This window comes from Hylobates moloch, unplaced genomic scaffold, assembly GCF_009828535.3.
Source record: "Hylobates moloch isolate HMO894 unplaced genomic scaffold, HMol_V3 SCAFFOLD_12, whole genome shotgun sequence".
Lineage (NCBI taxonomy): Eukaryota > Metazoa > Chordata > Mammalia > Primates > Hylobatidae > Hylobates > Hylobates moloch.
This window is the reverse complement of record NW_026652287.1, coordinates 92535241-92551645: the sequence shown is the minus strand read 5'-3', so window position 1 is coordinate 92551645 and position 16405 is coordinate 92535241. Positions and strand designations below refer to the sequence as shown.

The 16405-nt window shown below is 43.0% G+C and overlaps 1 protein-coding gene across 1 annotated transcript in view; it reads right to left on the bottom strand.

Annotated features, from left to right (window-relative positions):
• The window catches only part of PLEKHG7 (pleckstrin homology and RhoGEF domain containing G7), a 73725-nt gene that overhangs the window by 18117 nt on the left and 39203 nt on the right, over window positions 1-16405 (bottom strand). The window contains exons 10-13 of the mRNA XM_032170895.3: window positions 12927-13040; window positions 4460-4634; window positions 2781-2896; window positions 2328-2421 (exon numbers count right to left, since the gene is read on the bottom strand). Of these exons, the coding sequence (XP_032026786.2) occupies window positions 2328-2421; window positions 2781-2896; window positions 4460-4634; window positions 12927-13040 (499 nt within the window). The remainder of the gene's footprint in view (window positions 1-2327; window positions 2422-2780; window positions 2897-4459; window positions 4635-12926; window positions 13041-16405) is intronic.

Below are 16405 nucleotides of genomic sequence, written 5' to 3'. Positions count from 1 at the left end.
AACAATTGCCTGGTGTTAGTGACATTACGTAGTTCATCTCCATACTACCACATTTGACTGTACAAGAAGCATTTTCTGGAAAAGTTGAGTCTGTTTGTAAAGAGTCTTTCTTGGGTGAGCTTCCAACCCATACATCTATGACAGTCACTTTGAACCCACGCGATGCATGAATTCACATCTGACTTAGACTTTCACTCACCAGGAGCTGCTCCTCCAGCTTCCATGTGGGTTCTCATTATGCCCAAACCTGAACCCTAAAATTGACTCCCTGACCCACTCCCTCTACCACTCACGACATTATCAACAAAACTTTCAGATACATAGATTAGAACAGTTTTTGATACTCATTTCCTCTTCATCCACTTTGTCGATCATAAAGTCCTCCTGGTTTTGCTTTTGCAATATCTCCCATGTCCTTTGCTATCATGCCCATTTCTAATGTTTTAGGAGAAGCTGGTGCATCTTGCAGTACTGGGAGGTAGGTAGGAAGAGGGAAGGAGTGAACCAAAGTCTTGCATAATTTCAGGTGGGGCTAATTTTGGAGGTAAAGATACATGTGGGAACACAGATAATGTTTTGCTTTATTACTTTGATTTGTTCTTGTCATAAAATATAATTACTTTGAAGTTGTAAATAACATTAAAGAAAAGTTAAAATTGTTATCTTTTCAAATGAAAGTGGGGGGTGGGTGGACCACATGTTAAAAATGGTAGAGCAACAGACAGGCCCAGAGTCTTCTCACCTCGCCCTGTTCACCACTGAACTTCCGGTTTCACCACTGATCTCTCTGCTTTGGTCTCCTCTATGCCGTTTTGAACACTGCTTATTAACAACGCTTTCTTCAACACCCTTTTAACCTATCACTTCCCTGTCTGGGAGCTCAGTGACTTCTGGTTGCCTGCAGTTTCCTGGATGGGTCCTTCTGTTTGGTTTCCAAGGCAGTTGCTCTGATTCTGGAAGCCAGCTGGACCAAGGCAACCTGGCTCCAGCTGGTACTCTGTCATTTACCCACCAGGTGAGCTTGGGCATGATATAGAACCTCCCTGAGCCCCATATCTCTCACCTATAACAAGGGATTAAAAGCAACTTCTCAATTTAACCTACTGGAAAGAGACAATGTATGAAAAAGCCCTTGGATATAAAATGCTGGACATGTCCACCTTCCTTATTTAACAGCTGCCAGGTGGGGATTATGTCCTAACCTGACATCCAGACTACCTCTAAAATAGAGCAGAGTTTCAATATACACGTATTAAGGGATTATTTCCCAGCCCCTCCCCACCAGATATCACATCACCACTGTTAGGCAACATCCCATCCCACAGGACTTCACACTCAGTAAGTGCCTGGTCAAGCTTTTGTGCAGAAATGAATAAATAAATGATTCCAAATCTTATTTCAGCCAGGCAGCCTCTCTGTTCATCATGATATTTACTGGGCATGTACTTTGTGTCAATCATTCTTTTGAGTGCTTATACATCTGTTGGTTCATTTAATCCTCACAATAAAGAAAGGTAAACTGAAGCACAGGAGATCACTGTAAACGGCCCAAGGTTGTACAGGCAGAAAAGGCTGGGCAGGGAGTGAGCCAGGCAGTCAGCCCCAGAGGCTTGGCTTCCTATGTACTCTGCCAGAAACTAAGTTTCTCCGGGGGCTTCTGCCTCCAAGACTTCTCCGGCTGTGCTCTTTATCTGAATGACCTCCCTCCTGTCCTTCCACTGACCTCATCCTTCCTGCCCCTCCAAGCCCACCTCCAGTCCCACGGACTGCACGAAGCCTCTCCAGGGCACTCCAGCCTCAAGGACTCTCTTCTTTTCTGAACTTATCCTGCAGGTCTGGTAATAAGGCAGAGCTTCCCAACTAGAGGGAAAGAATTATACAGAATGAGTTTTTATATCTTCCAATGGTACCTACCTAGCACAACTTGTACTATATAATATAGTAGATTCTCCATAAGCATTTGAGAGCTTGATTGTCTGGCTCATTGGAGGAGTACAACGATTATGATGATAACAGCTGCCATTGACTGAGCGTTTACTAGATTCCAGACCGTGAGCAAAGTTGTTCTTGTATGTTGTTTTAACAATCCTATGGAATAGTTACAGTTATCCCATTACAGAGAGAAAACAGAGGGCACCTAGCTAGTTATGTTGCGAAGTCTTCATTCAAGCCTGAGTCTGTGTGACTCCATAGGGTACTCTCTGATTCACACCCTCCATCACCTGAAACATAGGCAAACACAATTCCTCCTGCTCTTCAATTACTGGCAGTCAAACAAGTTACAAGGCGGCACAGATGCTGGGTTTTTAAAGGAAGCAGTTATTTACCTGCAAGAGTTAATTTTCCTTCATAGAGAAGGTGTCTGTTGGTTGGTGACAAGATGTTTTCTGCCGTCTGTTCTTTAAAAATGTGTTTCAAACACTTGTAAAACAAGGGAGAAAATAAAAGAGATGTTGTTAGTGATTGGAAGAGAACATGTTTAAAAAGCTGGGGCAATTAACTCCATCTAGAAAGTTCATGACATTCGGAAATGCCAGCAGATGGACATGGGAACGGGAAACAATGAAAAAAACCTCGCAGAAGGACCATCATAAGAATGGCACAGCGACCTCAGCCTCCCCGCATACAATGTCCTACAGATGAAGACTTTACTTCTCGTTCGTGAAACTAGATTTATTCTTCAAGTGGACAGATGGGGACATCTAAGATGATTGTATTTCTATCTGAATGCCCAGATTCCAGAAATGGACATAAGTTCTAATTGATTTTTTTTTTTGTACCTCTGGAATGAAAAACCTTTTATCTCTATCCCAAAGCGGTGGCCACACTATAATCTCCTGTAGATATCTAAATTTTTGGAAATTGTCCAGCCACTTCACTTTTCCTTCAAAGTCCCCTGAAAGACAAGACATAGTCAGTATATTTTTAGGTGCATGTGACATTGCAGTACAAATTTTAACCAAGGTCCACAGGAATCATTTAGAAACACTGGCTGCCCCTGGAGCCAGACAATATATTAAGTTCCTTTCACATATTGCTTGCTGTTCGTGCATCTTAGAAAACTCACTAATTTGGAATCAGCCTCTTACAGAGAAAAATGAAGCTTAGCTAATTTAATTCAGTAGGTTGAAAGTATATTTTGTATTCTTATTTCAATACTACTAATAAAATCCTTGGTGGTTTTCTCTTATTCCCTAGACCACACAGCCTGTAATTAGAGGAAGAAAAAAAATCAGACTAACAAGGACAAACATATGTTTTTGTCTCAATCATAAAAGTATATATTCACTTCATGATCATGGTGATTATTTCTTTTTTGGTAGGAACTCAATTTCTCTCTGCAAGGTTTATATTCATTTTCCAATGTTTTCTAATAACATGTTGCTATTGAGGGTTTGAAATGTTTTTTGAAAACATGGAGGGCAAGTAAAAGACCTGAAGAATCACATTGTTAGTGGAACCCTTCAGAATTCACCATCTTTAAGGTAATAGACATAAAGGGAGGTCACACAGATCTCTTCCCTCAACAATGAGAATCCATCTTTCACTGAGAAATCTCCAGAGGTGCTGCTTTATCTTTCCTCACAAACCCATCGAAATGAGTAATAATCCTTAAGATTACTTCTAAAGCTTAAAGAAGTCATCTTTAAGAGATTCTTTGTCTTATTCGCTTGATAAACTTAATTCCAGCTCTTCAGGTAATTTTTGAATTTGAATAAAAAATTTAAAAACAGAAGAAAAACCCAATTAGACAGTCATTTTACTTTTTTTTTTTTAAAGCACCTGTTCCAGGCAGTATCATTTTACTTTTAAATTTGTAAAAGAAAAAATTATGTACAGCCGAATATCACCAGTTTGAACTGTTCCCTTTTGATGCCTACCAGGAAATCTTGGTTTATGGGCATAAATCATGAACTTCTTTATGTGAATTTCAATTATACAGAGTTACACAAACAAACTTAAGTCATCATAGGGCCTGCTCAGTTCCTATTCTCAAATTTCAGTTTTAAAGATTGCAGTTGGCAGTAGTTTCACATTGACCTTGGCTTTCGGTGACTTAAGAAATGATGAATGGTAATTTATCCTCTGGACACATTTTCCATAGTGTTTACTCCCATTTGCTTTGTGTGTGGGGTCAGTATGGCTGTTAAAAACAAAGTGCCTTCAGTTATCTGGGAAGTAGAACTTTTCCTGCCCGAACTCACTTGGAAACACTTGGAGACAGAGTCACATCCTGTGTAAACTTGGTGCTAGAGTTCTCATAGGGTTCGCCAGGATGTGACTGGAGCCCATTGTTCTGTGTGCACTTGATTTACAATGCATTCACACTCGAATCCACATTTCCAAGACCCATGACCTCAAATCAATGGAATCACCTCCTAGGACGGAAGCCCAGAGGGTTTCCAGGAGTCACAAGGCCACAATTCTTTAATTAAGCTCACTTATCTCAGGGACTTACGGATGGACTTTTCCACCTTTTCCTTGATGGAGTAGATCATGATTTTCTCAGCAGAGTCCATGCTCCTTTTCCAGATATTCTGCAGCAACAACGGGTATCGAGTGAGCCTCTGAAGTGGGGCCACTAGTAGCTCAGGCAGGTGGAGCCGTCTGCATTGTTCATTCTGCTCACACCACTGGGGAAGGCAAAAGCAGCCATATCAGAATGATCACCTCGCCCACTGAGCCACTAAGAAGCCTGGATATGAGAGGTTCTTGGAGATTTTACTCAGTAACTGCAGGACCTACTTGTGAGTTTGCTGGGACAATTTATAAGCCACAAATTAAATCCCCTGAAAAGTGGATGTTCTATTAGCAGTAGGGATAAGATGTAATAATAGGTGTGTTCCAACCTTGTTTACTCTTCTCATTGGAGAATGAATTTAGTTTTGCCCATTGGCTTTTCTTCCCCGGCCCTCGGGAGAGAGTTCTGGTTTCACCAGCTTTGTTCTCATCCTTGTTGTGATGCAGTTAGGACAATTGAGAATTGAGACTGGAGAGGCAGAAGGGAAAAAGAAGGATTCCTCCTTGTTGGGTCAGTTCCTTGATTCCCCTCAGTTGGGCAGGATCAGGGTAATGATCAAAAAGGAAGAGAAATGGAAATAGAAGTTGAAGAGGCTCAGTTGATCTTGAACAAAGAGAGAAGAGGAGAGAGGTAGAGATGCGGACATTTTTCAATAGGGAGAGTTTGGAGTTGGGGTTTGGAAGAAGAGGCAGTTCTAGGGTATGCCAGCACTGGGGAAGACAAGAAATTTTAGTAATTCAGTAATTGTAGTAAGTATTGCCATGGGTTATCCATTGGGGTTCCATAAGTGATGTTTGAGAAACCTGAGTAAACATGAGAATAGCTTTTACATTTGTTTTAACTGCTGTGCTGTTTCTGTGAATGTGAGCTTCCTTGAACGTAAGGGGCTCTGGCTTTAATGAAGGTGGCAAATGAGGCATGGACGTGGTCGCTGGCCAGCATGCAGATGGGTACATCAGGAAGGAGTATGGGGTGTGTGTGTTCTCTTCCTCTTCTCTTACCCTGCCCACTCACACCAAATTGACCCTGAGTTCAGCGATAAAGGGATTAATATCAACTAAATGTTTGCTTTCCTTCAAATCCACGTAATATTACTTTTAATGCCAAAAACTGCAATTACTTTTGCACCAACCTAATAAAATCCTAACCTTCAATGGAGCACTATTAGGAAGTGGGGCTGTTGGGAGGTGATTAGGCCATGGGCATGAAGCCCTCATGAATGGGATTAGTGTCCCTATTAAAGGGGTCCCGGAGAGCTCTCTAGCTCTCTTTTCACCATGTGAGGCTACAAGAAGAAGACAGCTGTCTGCAACCCAGAAAAGGGCCATCACCAGCCCCTAACCATGCTGGCACCGGGAGACTTTCAGCCTCCAGAACTGTAAGCAACAAAGTCCTGTTGATTATAAGCCACCCAATCTATGGTGTGTTGTTCTAGCAGCCTGAATTGACTACAACAAGGATCCTGCCCTTACGCTAAATATTTCTCCTGCTGCAGGCTGTTGCCTCGTTTCCACCTTCCATTCTCCTCTCATTCGCCAGGTTAAATCCTTTGCCTTGTGACCCAGACCCTTCAGGGCCATCCTCAGGTGGGCCAGACACACTGCAGGAGACTCCTGCTGCATCCCCAGAGATGTCTTCAAGCCCACGTGTCTGTCCTTGCATTTTGAAGATCTAGGTACTATTAGCTCAACCCCCCACCAATTCAATGGCCTGTGGAGGCCCAAACTCCTCCCCTAGATATTTACCAACTCACGGGACTGAGACTCTAATGGCTTCCTCTGGCCCCTGGACTCTTGTTTCCATGTACACTGTTTCTTCCCTGAACAATATGGAACAGACATATCCTCTTGATTTCCTATGTTAGTTTCTGCTGTAAACTCCCTCATGACATGTTTTGTGAGCATGCATATTTATTTTACTGAAGATTTTGGGTTGTGAAGAGGGGTCAAATACACAGCCCACGAGCCCCTACTATTTTGCTGGCTCCATTCTCTTCTTTGGAAAGAGAGAGTTCTTTCTCTCTTCCCCCTTAAACAAACCCTCCCCTTTTACCTCCTAGCCTCTTGCCTAGCAATTTGCATTTGTCTTTCATAGCTTGACCATGTCCTTGGTGGGGTGAGGTGGGGTCTCACTCTCCTCCCACACTATCAGCTGTTTTTTTTTTTTTTTTAAGGGGGATGGGGAACAGGGTCTTGCTCTGTCACCCAGGCTGAAGTGCAGTGGTATGATCACGGCTCACTGCAGCCTTGACCTCCTGGGCTCAAGCGGTCCTCCCACCTCAGCCTCTCACATAGCTGACACCACAGGTGCAGGCCACCACACCTGGCTAATTTTTAAATTTTTTGTAGAGACTGGATATCACTACGTTGCCCAGGCTAGTGTCTCAAACTCCTGGGTTCCAGCAATCTACGCACCTCCCAAAGTGCTAGGATTACAGGTGTGAGCCATAGTACCTGGCTCAGCTGGATGTTTTGGAAAACATCCTGGACTCTTCGTCATGGGGATTCTGCCAAATTCAATCTTCTTGGCCGGGCTCATGCCTGTAATCCCAGCACTTTGGGAGGCCGAGGTGGGAGGATCACTTGAGGTCAGGAGTTCGAGACCAACCTGGCCAACATGGTGAAACCCTGTTTCTACCAAAAGTACAACAACAACAAAAAATCAGCCAGGCATGGTGGCGCATGCCTGTAATCCCAGCTACGCAGGAGGCTGAGGTGGGAGAATCGCCTGAACCCGGTAGGCAGAGGTTGCAGTGAGCCAAGATAGCACCACTGTACTCCAGGCTGGGCAACAGAGCAAGACTCTGTCTCTAATTCAATCTTCTCCTCTCCCCTATGTACAGATGGCTGGCCATGAGAATGAGCTCACAGTGCATGGTGAATGGAGCTCCAGGAGCCAGGCTCCGAGGACCACCTTCTCTCTCTGGACCTCCGATTTCTCTTCTTAGACAAATTAGGCAACGTGCTGAAAGATATGGTTGTGCTAGGGCAGAGGTAGGATTTGAATTCAGACCTGTCTGAACCCGATGTTCAATCTCCTACAATGCTCTGTTGTAAACAACATTCTTGTAGAACTTAAACCTATGTTGTGTCATGGGCTGACTGAAATTGACCTATAAATGCAGTGGGATAAATTTACCCTTCATACCACATGAGGCTAAGCTTTATGAATGTATGTACTTTATCTTGATGTACATTAATGGGATTAGAGTTTTTCCAACTGTTTTATTTTTATTTATTTATTTATTTCTTGAGACAGGGTGGGTCTGACTCTGCCACCCAGGCTAAGTGCAGTGGTCCAATCATAGCTGACTGCAACCTCAGACTCCAGTCTGGCTAGATGGCTCTTGGCTAGATGATCTCCAAGTTCTCCTTCAAATGACTGTGGTTCTCATTGAGGTTGGCAGGGATGGAGACAGAAGCGAGCACGACAGATGAAGATAAGGCTGGGAGTGGAGGGGAGCAGGGCTGTGCTTTAGCGGCTGATTTCCATGTTGACTCAAGGGCAGCAGCGTTCCAGTGCAACCTTCGGGTCCTGGACCTCTTGGGTGGCTGGGAGTTCTTGTAACTGATTTCTCAGCAGCAGTTAGGCCCCTGCCCTCCCAAGAAAACTCACTGACCCAGGCCACTGCCCCAAATTGCCCTGCTGTGGGGAACAGCTGTGGCTGCCAGCGTGCACTGGTATTCAGGGTCAAAGTGTAAACACCAAACTCCTCAAGGTAACAATTGGCAAGAAGCATCCATGGCAAATAATTTACAGAAGGATCCAGGCAGGGATGTTGGCAGCATTTGTGTTTCAGAAAACTTCAGAAGAGAGAAAAAGAATGGCTTGACATTATAAAAGTAAAGCTGTAAGTTTTCCTTTCATCTCTCTGTCGACTTCATTTTTCAGGTCCGTCAGGGAAGGCAAATAACACTTCCATTGAGAGAGATTGGACGTAAAAGGCCTTTTTATTGATGAGTCTAGATCAGTGGAGGCTACTTTTGCCTTATAATAAATATCCAAAGTGCTTAGGGGAACTGTGAAAGGATTCAAGGGCCCCAGATGAAAATACGTCCTGTGGCTTGAGCGTGGAAGGTTGAGGCTGCAGTGAGCCATGATGGCGCCACTGCATTCCAGCCTGGGTGACAGAGTGAGACCCTGTTCCAAAATAAAATAAAATAAAATGTCCTAATAAATCTGTCTTAGTGGGACGCAGCATTAGGATGGGATAACCAGAATTCTTGGAACCTCAGGAAATTTACTTACCCTTTCTAAAAATTATCAGTAAAATGTAGATAACAAGAGTAACTACCTCATTAGGTTGGTGAGAGGTTTTAATGAGATAATTCTCACAAAGTGCTTAGAACAGAGCCTGGCACATCTCACTCAGTCCATGGCAGCTAGAGTTCTTAGCCATTGTTAGTTGCGCTGCATGAAGAGACTTGGTACGAAGTTCCCAGTTTCTTCCTCTGCATCATTTTGTTTCTAAAATAGTAAGCAGGAGGATCGCTTGAGCTTAGGAGTTTGAGACAAGCTGGGCAACATAGCGAGACCCCATCTCTATAAAAAATTAGAAAATTAGTCAGGCGTGGTGGCACATGTTTGTAGTCCCAGCTATGTGGGAGGCTGACGTGTGAGGGTCACCTGAGCCCAGGAGTCTGAGGTTGCAGTGAGCTGTGATTGTACCACTGCACTCTAGCCTGGGTGACAGAGTCAGACCCTGTCTCAATAAATAAATAAATACATAAATAAATTAAAAAACAAACAGTAGGAAGAATTCTAATCCCATTACTGTGCACCAGGATAAAGTACATACATTCATAAAGCTTAGCCTCATGTGGTGTGGAGGGTTAAATTTATCCCACTGCATTTATAGGTCAATTTCAGGCAGCCAAGAACGTTGTTTACAACAGAACATTGTAGGGGATTCAACACTGAGTTCAGACGGGTCTGAATTCAATCGTACCTCTGCCCTAGAACAACCATATCTTTCAGCATGTTGCCTAATTTGTCTAAACTCCTGAAAAACGGGAACAATATCAAATTCTGCAGAGTTAGTGTGTAGACAAGAAGATGACAGATGACCAGCATGTAGCACAGTGTCCAGGCCATAACAACGGCTCAAACACTAGTCACCTTGAGTATCTGCAAGTCTCTCCCTGACCTCTCAGCTTTGTTTCATGAGGCTAATAGTTCCATGGTGATGGGACATAGCCCCAAGGAATTGGAAATAGTTCTGATATGAAGAGCACTGGATTTTTTTGCCTGAAAATCTTTCTATGGTTCTTTCTTTGCCACCTGTTGGCTATGCGGCCTTGCAAATGTCATTTAACCTCTCTGAGCCTCAGGGACACAAAGGAACTATGTAATCAACTTTACAGGTTTGTGTTCAGAATTAAGAGAAGTTTGAGAAAGTGTCTGGTAAACTATTATGCATTATAAAAGCATCATGTGGGCTGGGTGCGGTGGCTCACATCTGTAATCCCAGCACTGTGGGAGGCCGAGGCAGGTGGATCACTTGAGGTTAGGAGTTCAAGACCAGCCTGGCCAACATAGTGAAACCCCATCTCTACCGAAAATATAAAAAATTTGCCAGGCACGGTGGCAGTCACCTGTAGTTCCAGCTGTTCTGGAGACTGAGGCAGAAGAGTCGCTTGAACCTGGGAGAGGGAGGTTGCAGCGAGCTGAGATTGTGCCACTGCACTCCAGCCTGGGTGACGAAGCAAAACTCTGTCTCAAAAAAAAAAAAAAAAAGCTTCATGTGTTATAACAGCACTGTATCCTCTACTACCTTTCCCAAAATATCCCTGGATGCCACACACATTTGTATTCATATACAATTGCACATATTTATGGGGCACACTTGATATTTTGATACATGTGTACAATGTGTAATGATCAAATCAGGGTATTTAGGATAGCCATAACCATAATTATTAACATAATTTCTTTATGTTGAGAACATTTCAAATCTTCTAGTTATTTTGAAACACACAATAAATTATTGTTAACTATAGTCACCCTAGTGGGTTATCATGCACTAGAACTTATTCCTTCTATAACTGTATGTTTGCACCCATTAACTGACATCTCTTCACCCCCTTCTCCCTGCTTCCCAGCCTCTGGTAAGCATCATCCTACTCTCTATCTCCATGAGACTAACTTTTTTTAGCTCCCACATATGAATGAGAACATGCAATATCTGTCTTTCTGTGCCTGGCTTATTTCACTTAATGACCTCCAGTTTCATCTGTAAATGACAATATTTCATTCTTTTTTTCTGGCTGAATAATATTCCACTGCACTTATATATTATATTTTCTTTACCTAATCATCTGTTGATGAACACTAGATTGATTCTATATCTTGGCTATTGTGAATAGTGCTGCAATAAGCATGGGGGAGCAGGTATCCCTTTGATACACTGAGTTCTTTCTTTTGGCTAAGTGCCTAATGATGGGATTGCTGGATCGATGGTAGTTTTATTTTTAGTTTTCTGAGAAACCTGCATTTTGTTTACTATAATAACTGCACTAATTTTCATACCCGCCAACAGTGTACAAAAGTTCCCTTTTCTCTATATCCTTGCCAGCATCTGTTATTTTATCTTTTTAAATAGTAGCCATTTTAACTGGGGTAAGATGATATCTCATTGTGGTTTTGATTTGCATTTCCTTGATGGTTAATGATGTTGAGATTTTTTTTCATATACCTGTTGGCCATTTGTATGTTTCATTTTGGGAAATGTCAATTCAGATTCTTTTCTCACTTTGTACTGGAATTTATTTTTTTGATCTTCGAGTTCCTTGTATATTCTAGGCATTAGTCTCCTGTCAAATGAATAGTTTGCAAATATTTTCCCCCATTCTGCAGATTGCCTCTTTACTCTGTTGTTTCTTCTGCTGTGCAGGAGCCGCTTAGTTTAATACAGTCCCGTTTGCCTATTTTTGTTTTTGTTGCCTATGCTATTGAAGCCTTAGCCCTAAAATATTGGTGTAGACCAATGTCCTCAAGTGCTTCTTTTATGTTTTCTTCCACCAGTTTTATAGTTTCAGGCCTTACACTTAAATCTTTAATTCATTTTTATTTGATTTTTGCATATGGTGAGAGGTAGGGGTCTACTTTCATTCTTCTGCATCGAGATATTCCATTTTCCTAACACCGTTTACTCAAGAGAGTGTTGTTTCTCCAATGTATGTTTTTGGTGCCTTTGTCAAAAATCATTTGGCTTTGAATACATGTATATAGGATTTTCCAAAGTTATTTGAAAACAATAATTGGACCTTGTTAAATTAATCTCTTTCCTAGCTTGGAAGGGAGAGAAAGGAACCTGGATTCTCCCAGTTTGGGGGCCTAGCTAAGAGTGTAATCCATCAGCTTCTAGGGGAAACATTTGCAATATGATTATTCATGCATTTGGAAATCTAATGAGCTATCACTTTTCAGTTTGAGTAGCAAAAAAAAAAAAAACAAAAAAACAAAAAAACCGAAAAAAAAAAAAACAAAAAAACAAAACACTAAAGGGCTGAAGCTGCAAAAATATGGCCAAGTCTCTTCCCTAAGATTATTCCCCTTTTCTCATCCTTGGCATACCCAGGCTTCCTGGCACATCAAGGCTGTGGCGGAAGCCCACTGATTCACAGCTGAGTCACTGGGGACCATGGGAGCCTTTCCTCCCAAGCCTCTGAGGTCATGCTCTGGCAGGGACTTCTCACAGCTGCAGGGAAGAGCTGGTTTTCTGGAAAGGCTTGGACCATTTTCTCTGGATGATCCAAAAGGGCTCTGGCATAGGACTGAAAAGGTTCAGGTCGGACTGAAGAAATATCAAAGCAGGGACCAATGGAATTAGAGAAGTCAGGGGAGATTGGTTTTAGGCTTGGCTACTAGAAAATGCTGAAGGACCCCGGCAGAAATTTCTTCTTTTAATGCTGTGGGACCCAGAGCTGCCATATTGGCACGACTCCAGGGGCAACAGTGACATTGTGCTTTATACTCTAATCAAGGGGACAGCATTCATGTAGAATACAGTGTAAATGATGTCCCAAGTTTCTACGCTGGAACTAACTCCTGCAAGAGCCAAACTTCTAAGTCACAAAGCTCAGGTTCTTACTATAGTTTTCTCCTTACAATGTACCAATTTCTACCGCAAATAAAATAATAAACAAAGAAAATATTTTTAAGCCCCAGCCAAAATTTCAGGGGGGGATATTAGATACTATAATCTTTCCAGATGTGCACCATTTAATATTCCTAAGTGTGCAGTGGACAACGCATTTATGAGGTAAGCAGATTTGTAGTTAAAACGTATTATTGATCATTTTGTTTTTTCTTTCCCATTTAATTTAGATATAATCATTCCCAGTACCTGTGACACCCAAAAAGCATCAGGAAAAATACGAAAGAAAAGAAAATGATACTTTACTTTTAAATAAATTCCAAAGTCATCTCTCTGCCTCAGGCTCTCCAGATAAAAGATAGCAGCTGAATAGTTCAGGCAGTAGGTCTGGTGGCTCTGACAGAGACTCCCTCGGAAATACTGCAAGAAAGGAAGAGCAGAAGGAGGATGAACACAAGTTCAGGAGAGCATTGAGCCCTGACAGACTATTTCTCCGCACTTTGATCATTAACTAGAACAGGGAAAAGTGGAGGAGTCGCCATGATCAAGCAGGCGCTACAACTGCGTGGAAATACACAGGTAATCTCCACATGAACATTCTTTTAACAGAATAGAGTACTCTCATAATAAACAGCTGACACCTCAATAAATAGTCTTTTTCTCCCTATACTTAAAGAAAATTCTATTTAGGCTGTCTTGATTTAATTCACCCTTTTACTTCTGTTTAAGCTCTCTTCAGGCGCCACACCCTCCAGGACACCCAGTAACAAATACTACCTTTGATTTGGGTGACGTTGTTGGTTGATGTCAAGCTTGTGTTGATAGTAAGTGATTAAAGTAAGGACACTTAACTTTTCATCTGATATGTCTCAAAAATTTCCATGCATTTAATTTTGCTGGCTTCCAAACATGTAGAAATTTTGGACATCTTGGCTGGGCGCAGTGGCTCACGCCTGTAATCCTAGCACTTTGAGAGGCGAGGCAGGCGGATTGCCTGAGCTCAGGAGTTCCAGACTAGCCTGGGAACACGTTGAAACCCTGTCTCTAATAAAAAATACAAAAAATTAGCTGGGCATGGCAGCGTGTTCCTGTAGTCCCAGCTATCTGGGAGGCTGAGGCAGGAGAATTGCTTGAACCCGGGAGGTGGAAGTTGCAGTGAGCTGAGATCGCGCCACTGCACTCCAGCCTGAGCAACAGAGGGAGACTCCATCTCCATCTCCAAAAAAAAGAAATTTGGGACATCTCCACTCAGCGTACTGTATCTAGTAGCATGCATTTTATCTTACTCAATCTAATGCTTGTCTTCCCTTTTCTTCATTATTTTTATTTAATGTCTTAAACTTGCTATAATGACTACCCATTTGTAAGCCACCTAAAATTGTTTTTAGAATAAGGCAAATTATTAATTTATATATACATATATTCATACATAGAATGGGTAAACTGAGCACACTGAACTACATGCCACCATCTCAGTTAAGTGTCTTTCTTGGGAATGATGGTAATTCTTTTTCTCTTCAGCAATTCTCTGGCTCGTTACTGGCAGGCACTCTCTTCAGGATTCCATAGTGTCTACCATGTTGCTAAGCTTATGTGTCCATTGATAGGTTTATTGATTAATATAATGACTCACGGGCTGCATTAAGGAATTTCCAATAGTATCCCAATGTGGTGAAATTGGAGAAGGAAAGCACACTTGCTGGTGAGTAGAGAAAGCAGACCCAGCCTGAAAAACCACTAACAGAAGTGACAGTAACAAAGCCAGAGATGTTGAAACCTAGAAAAATATTTTGTTATAGGACCTTAGAAGACAAAACACTATAGGGAGCAATGTCAAGTTTTGGCTTCAGCAAGGAGTAATTTGAAAGATGATGTGAGTTTATTTTGGAGGGGAATGTTGATAGCCGGGCCTTGAAAAGAACTTGGAGGTAAAGGGAGGGTCTTCTCATGAGGCACTGAGATGCCTGAGAAATGTTGGAACTAGGAGGTAACTGGTTAGAGGCCAAGATTAAGTGTCATTAATGGGGCCGGGCACAGTGACTCGCGCCTGTAATCCCAGCACTTTGGGAGACCGAGGTGGGTGGATCACCTGAGGTCAGGAGTTCGAGAGCAGCCTGGCCAATATGATGAAACCCTGTTTCTACTAAGAATACAAAAATTAGCTGGGCATGGTGGTGCACACCTCTGGTCCCAGCTACTTGGGGGGGGCTGAGGCAGGAGAATTGCTTGAACCTGGGAGGCAGAGGTTGCAGTGAGCTGAGATCGTGCCACCGCACTCCAGACTGGGTGACAGAGCAAGACTCTGTCCACCCCCACCACCCCCAAAAAATAGAGTCATTAATGGTCAGGCTTAGATATCCAGTTCTATCGCCCATTGGCTATATGATCTTAGCCAAATTATCTAACCTCTCTAAGCCTCAGTTTCTATCTCATTGACTTCCTCAGATGGCTCACATGTGAATAACAAGATGTCCCTATCTTCCAGCTGGTGAGCTTCTTGTGAGGCACAGGTAGACTGTTTCCTGTTTATCTCTTTGCTCTTCTTGGGGAGGATGATATGTAGCTGCTCCACTGAAGGTAAGCTTGGCCATGTACTGATGAAATGTGAGCAGACATGCCATGTGTTGTTTCAGGCAGAAACTCAAAGAGCCAGTGAGTGCTTTGCCATGGTCTCCAAATGGTAATGTTCCAGGTAGTGGCCATTTAATCAGCAGAGGTCCCAGGGTCAAGACAACTTGGAAGCAGAGCATAGTGAGACACAAACCAAGCCACTGAGATTTGGAGGTCATTTGCTACCGTGGCACAACTGACTCTCATCTGGCTGATTAGAACATTTTACATTTAGGAAAAGTTTTTATAACACATCATTGCACATCTGTAACATAGCGTGGGGCATTCATATGTGGGTTTATTATAGACCCTTAGTAAAGAGCCTAATAATATCCCATTCTTTAGTGGCGTCTAAGTATACTTACATGTTTTGATGAGAAGCTGACATTTCTCCAGAGTATTTACTAAAAACTAAATTTGGGCCAGGTATGGTGGCTCACTCCTCTAATCCCAGCACTTTGGGAGGGAATTCGAGACCAGCCTGACCAACACGGTGAAACCTCATCTCTACTAAAAATACAAAAATTAACTCGGCATGGTGGTGCATGCTTTTCATCCCAGCTACGTGGGAGGCTGAGGCATGAGAATCCCTTGAACCTGGGAGGTGGAGGTTGCAGTGAGCTGAAGTCGCACTACTGCACTCCAACCTGGGCAACAGAGTGAGACTGTCTAAAAAAAAAAAAAAAAAAGAAACAACAAACAAAAATATCCAAAGATCATGGCCGAATAGGAACAGCTCCGGTCTCCAGCTCCCAGCCCCAGCGACACAGAAGACGGATGATTTCTGCATTTCTGCTTGAGGTACCGGTTTCATCTCACTAGGGAGTGCCTAACAGTGGGTGCAGGACAGACGGTGAAGCGCACTGTGCGCGAGCCGAAGCAGGGCGAGGCATTGCCTCACTCGGGAAGTGCAAGGGGTCAGGGAGTTCCCTTTCCTAGTCAAAGAAAGGGGAAACAGACGGCACCTGGAATATCGGGTCAGTTCCATCCTAATACTGCGCTTTTCCAACGGGCCTGGAAAACGGCACACTAGGAGATTGTGTCCCGCACCTGGCTCGGAGGGTCCTATGCCCACGGAGTCTCGCTGATTGCTAGCACAGCAGTCTGAGATCAAGCCTGGGCAATGGCGGGCGCCCCTCCCCCAGCCTCGCTGCCGCCTTGCAGCTTGATCTCAG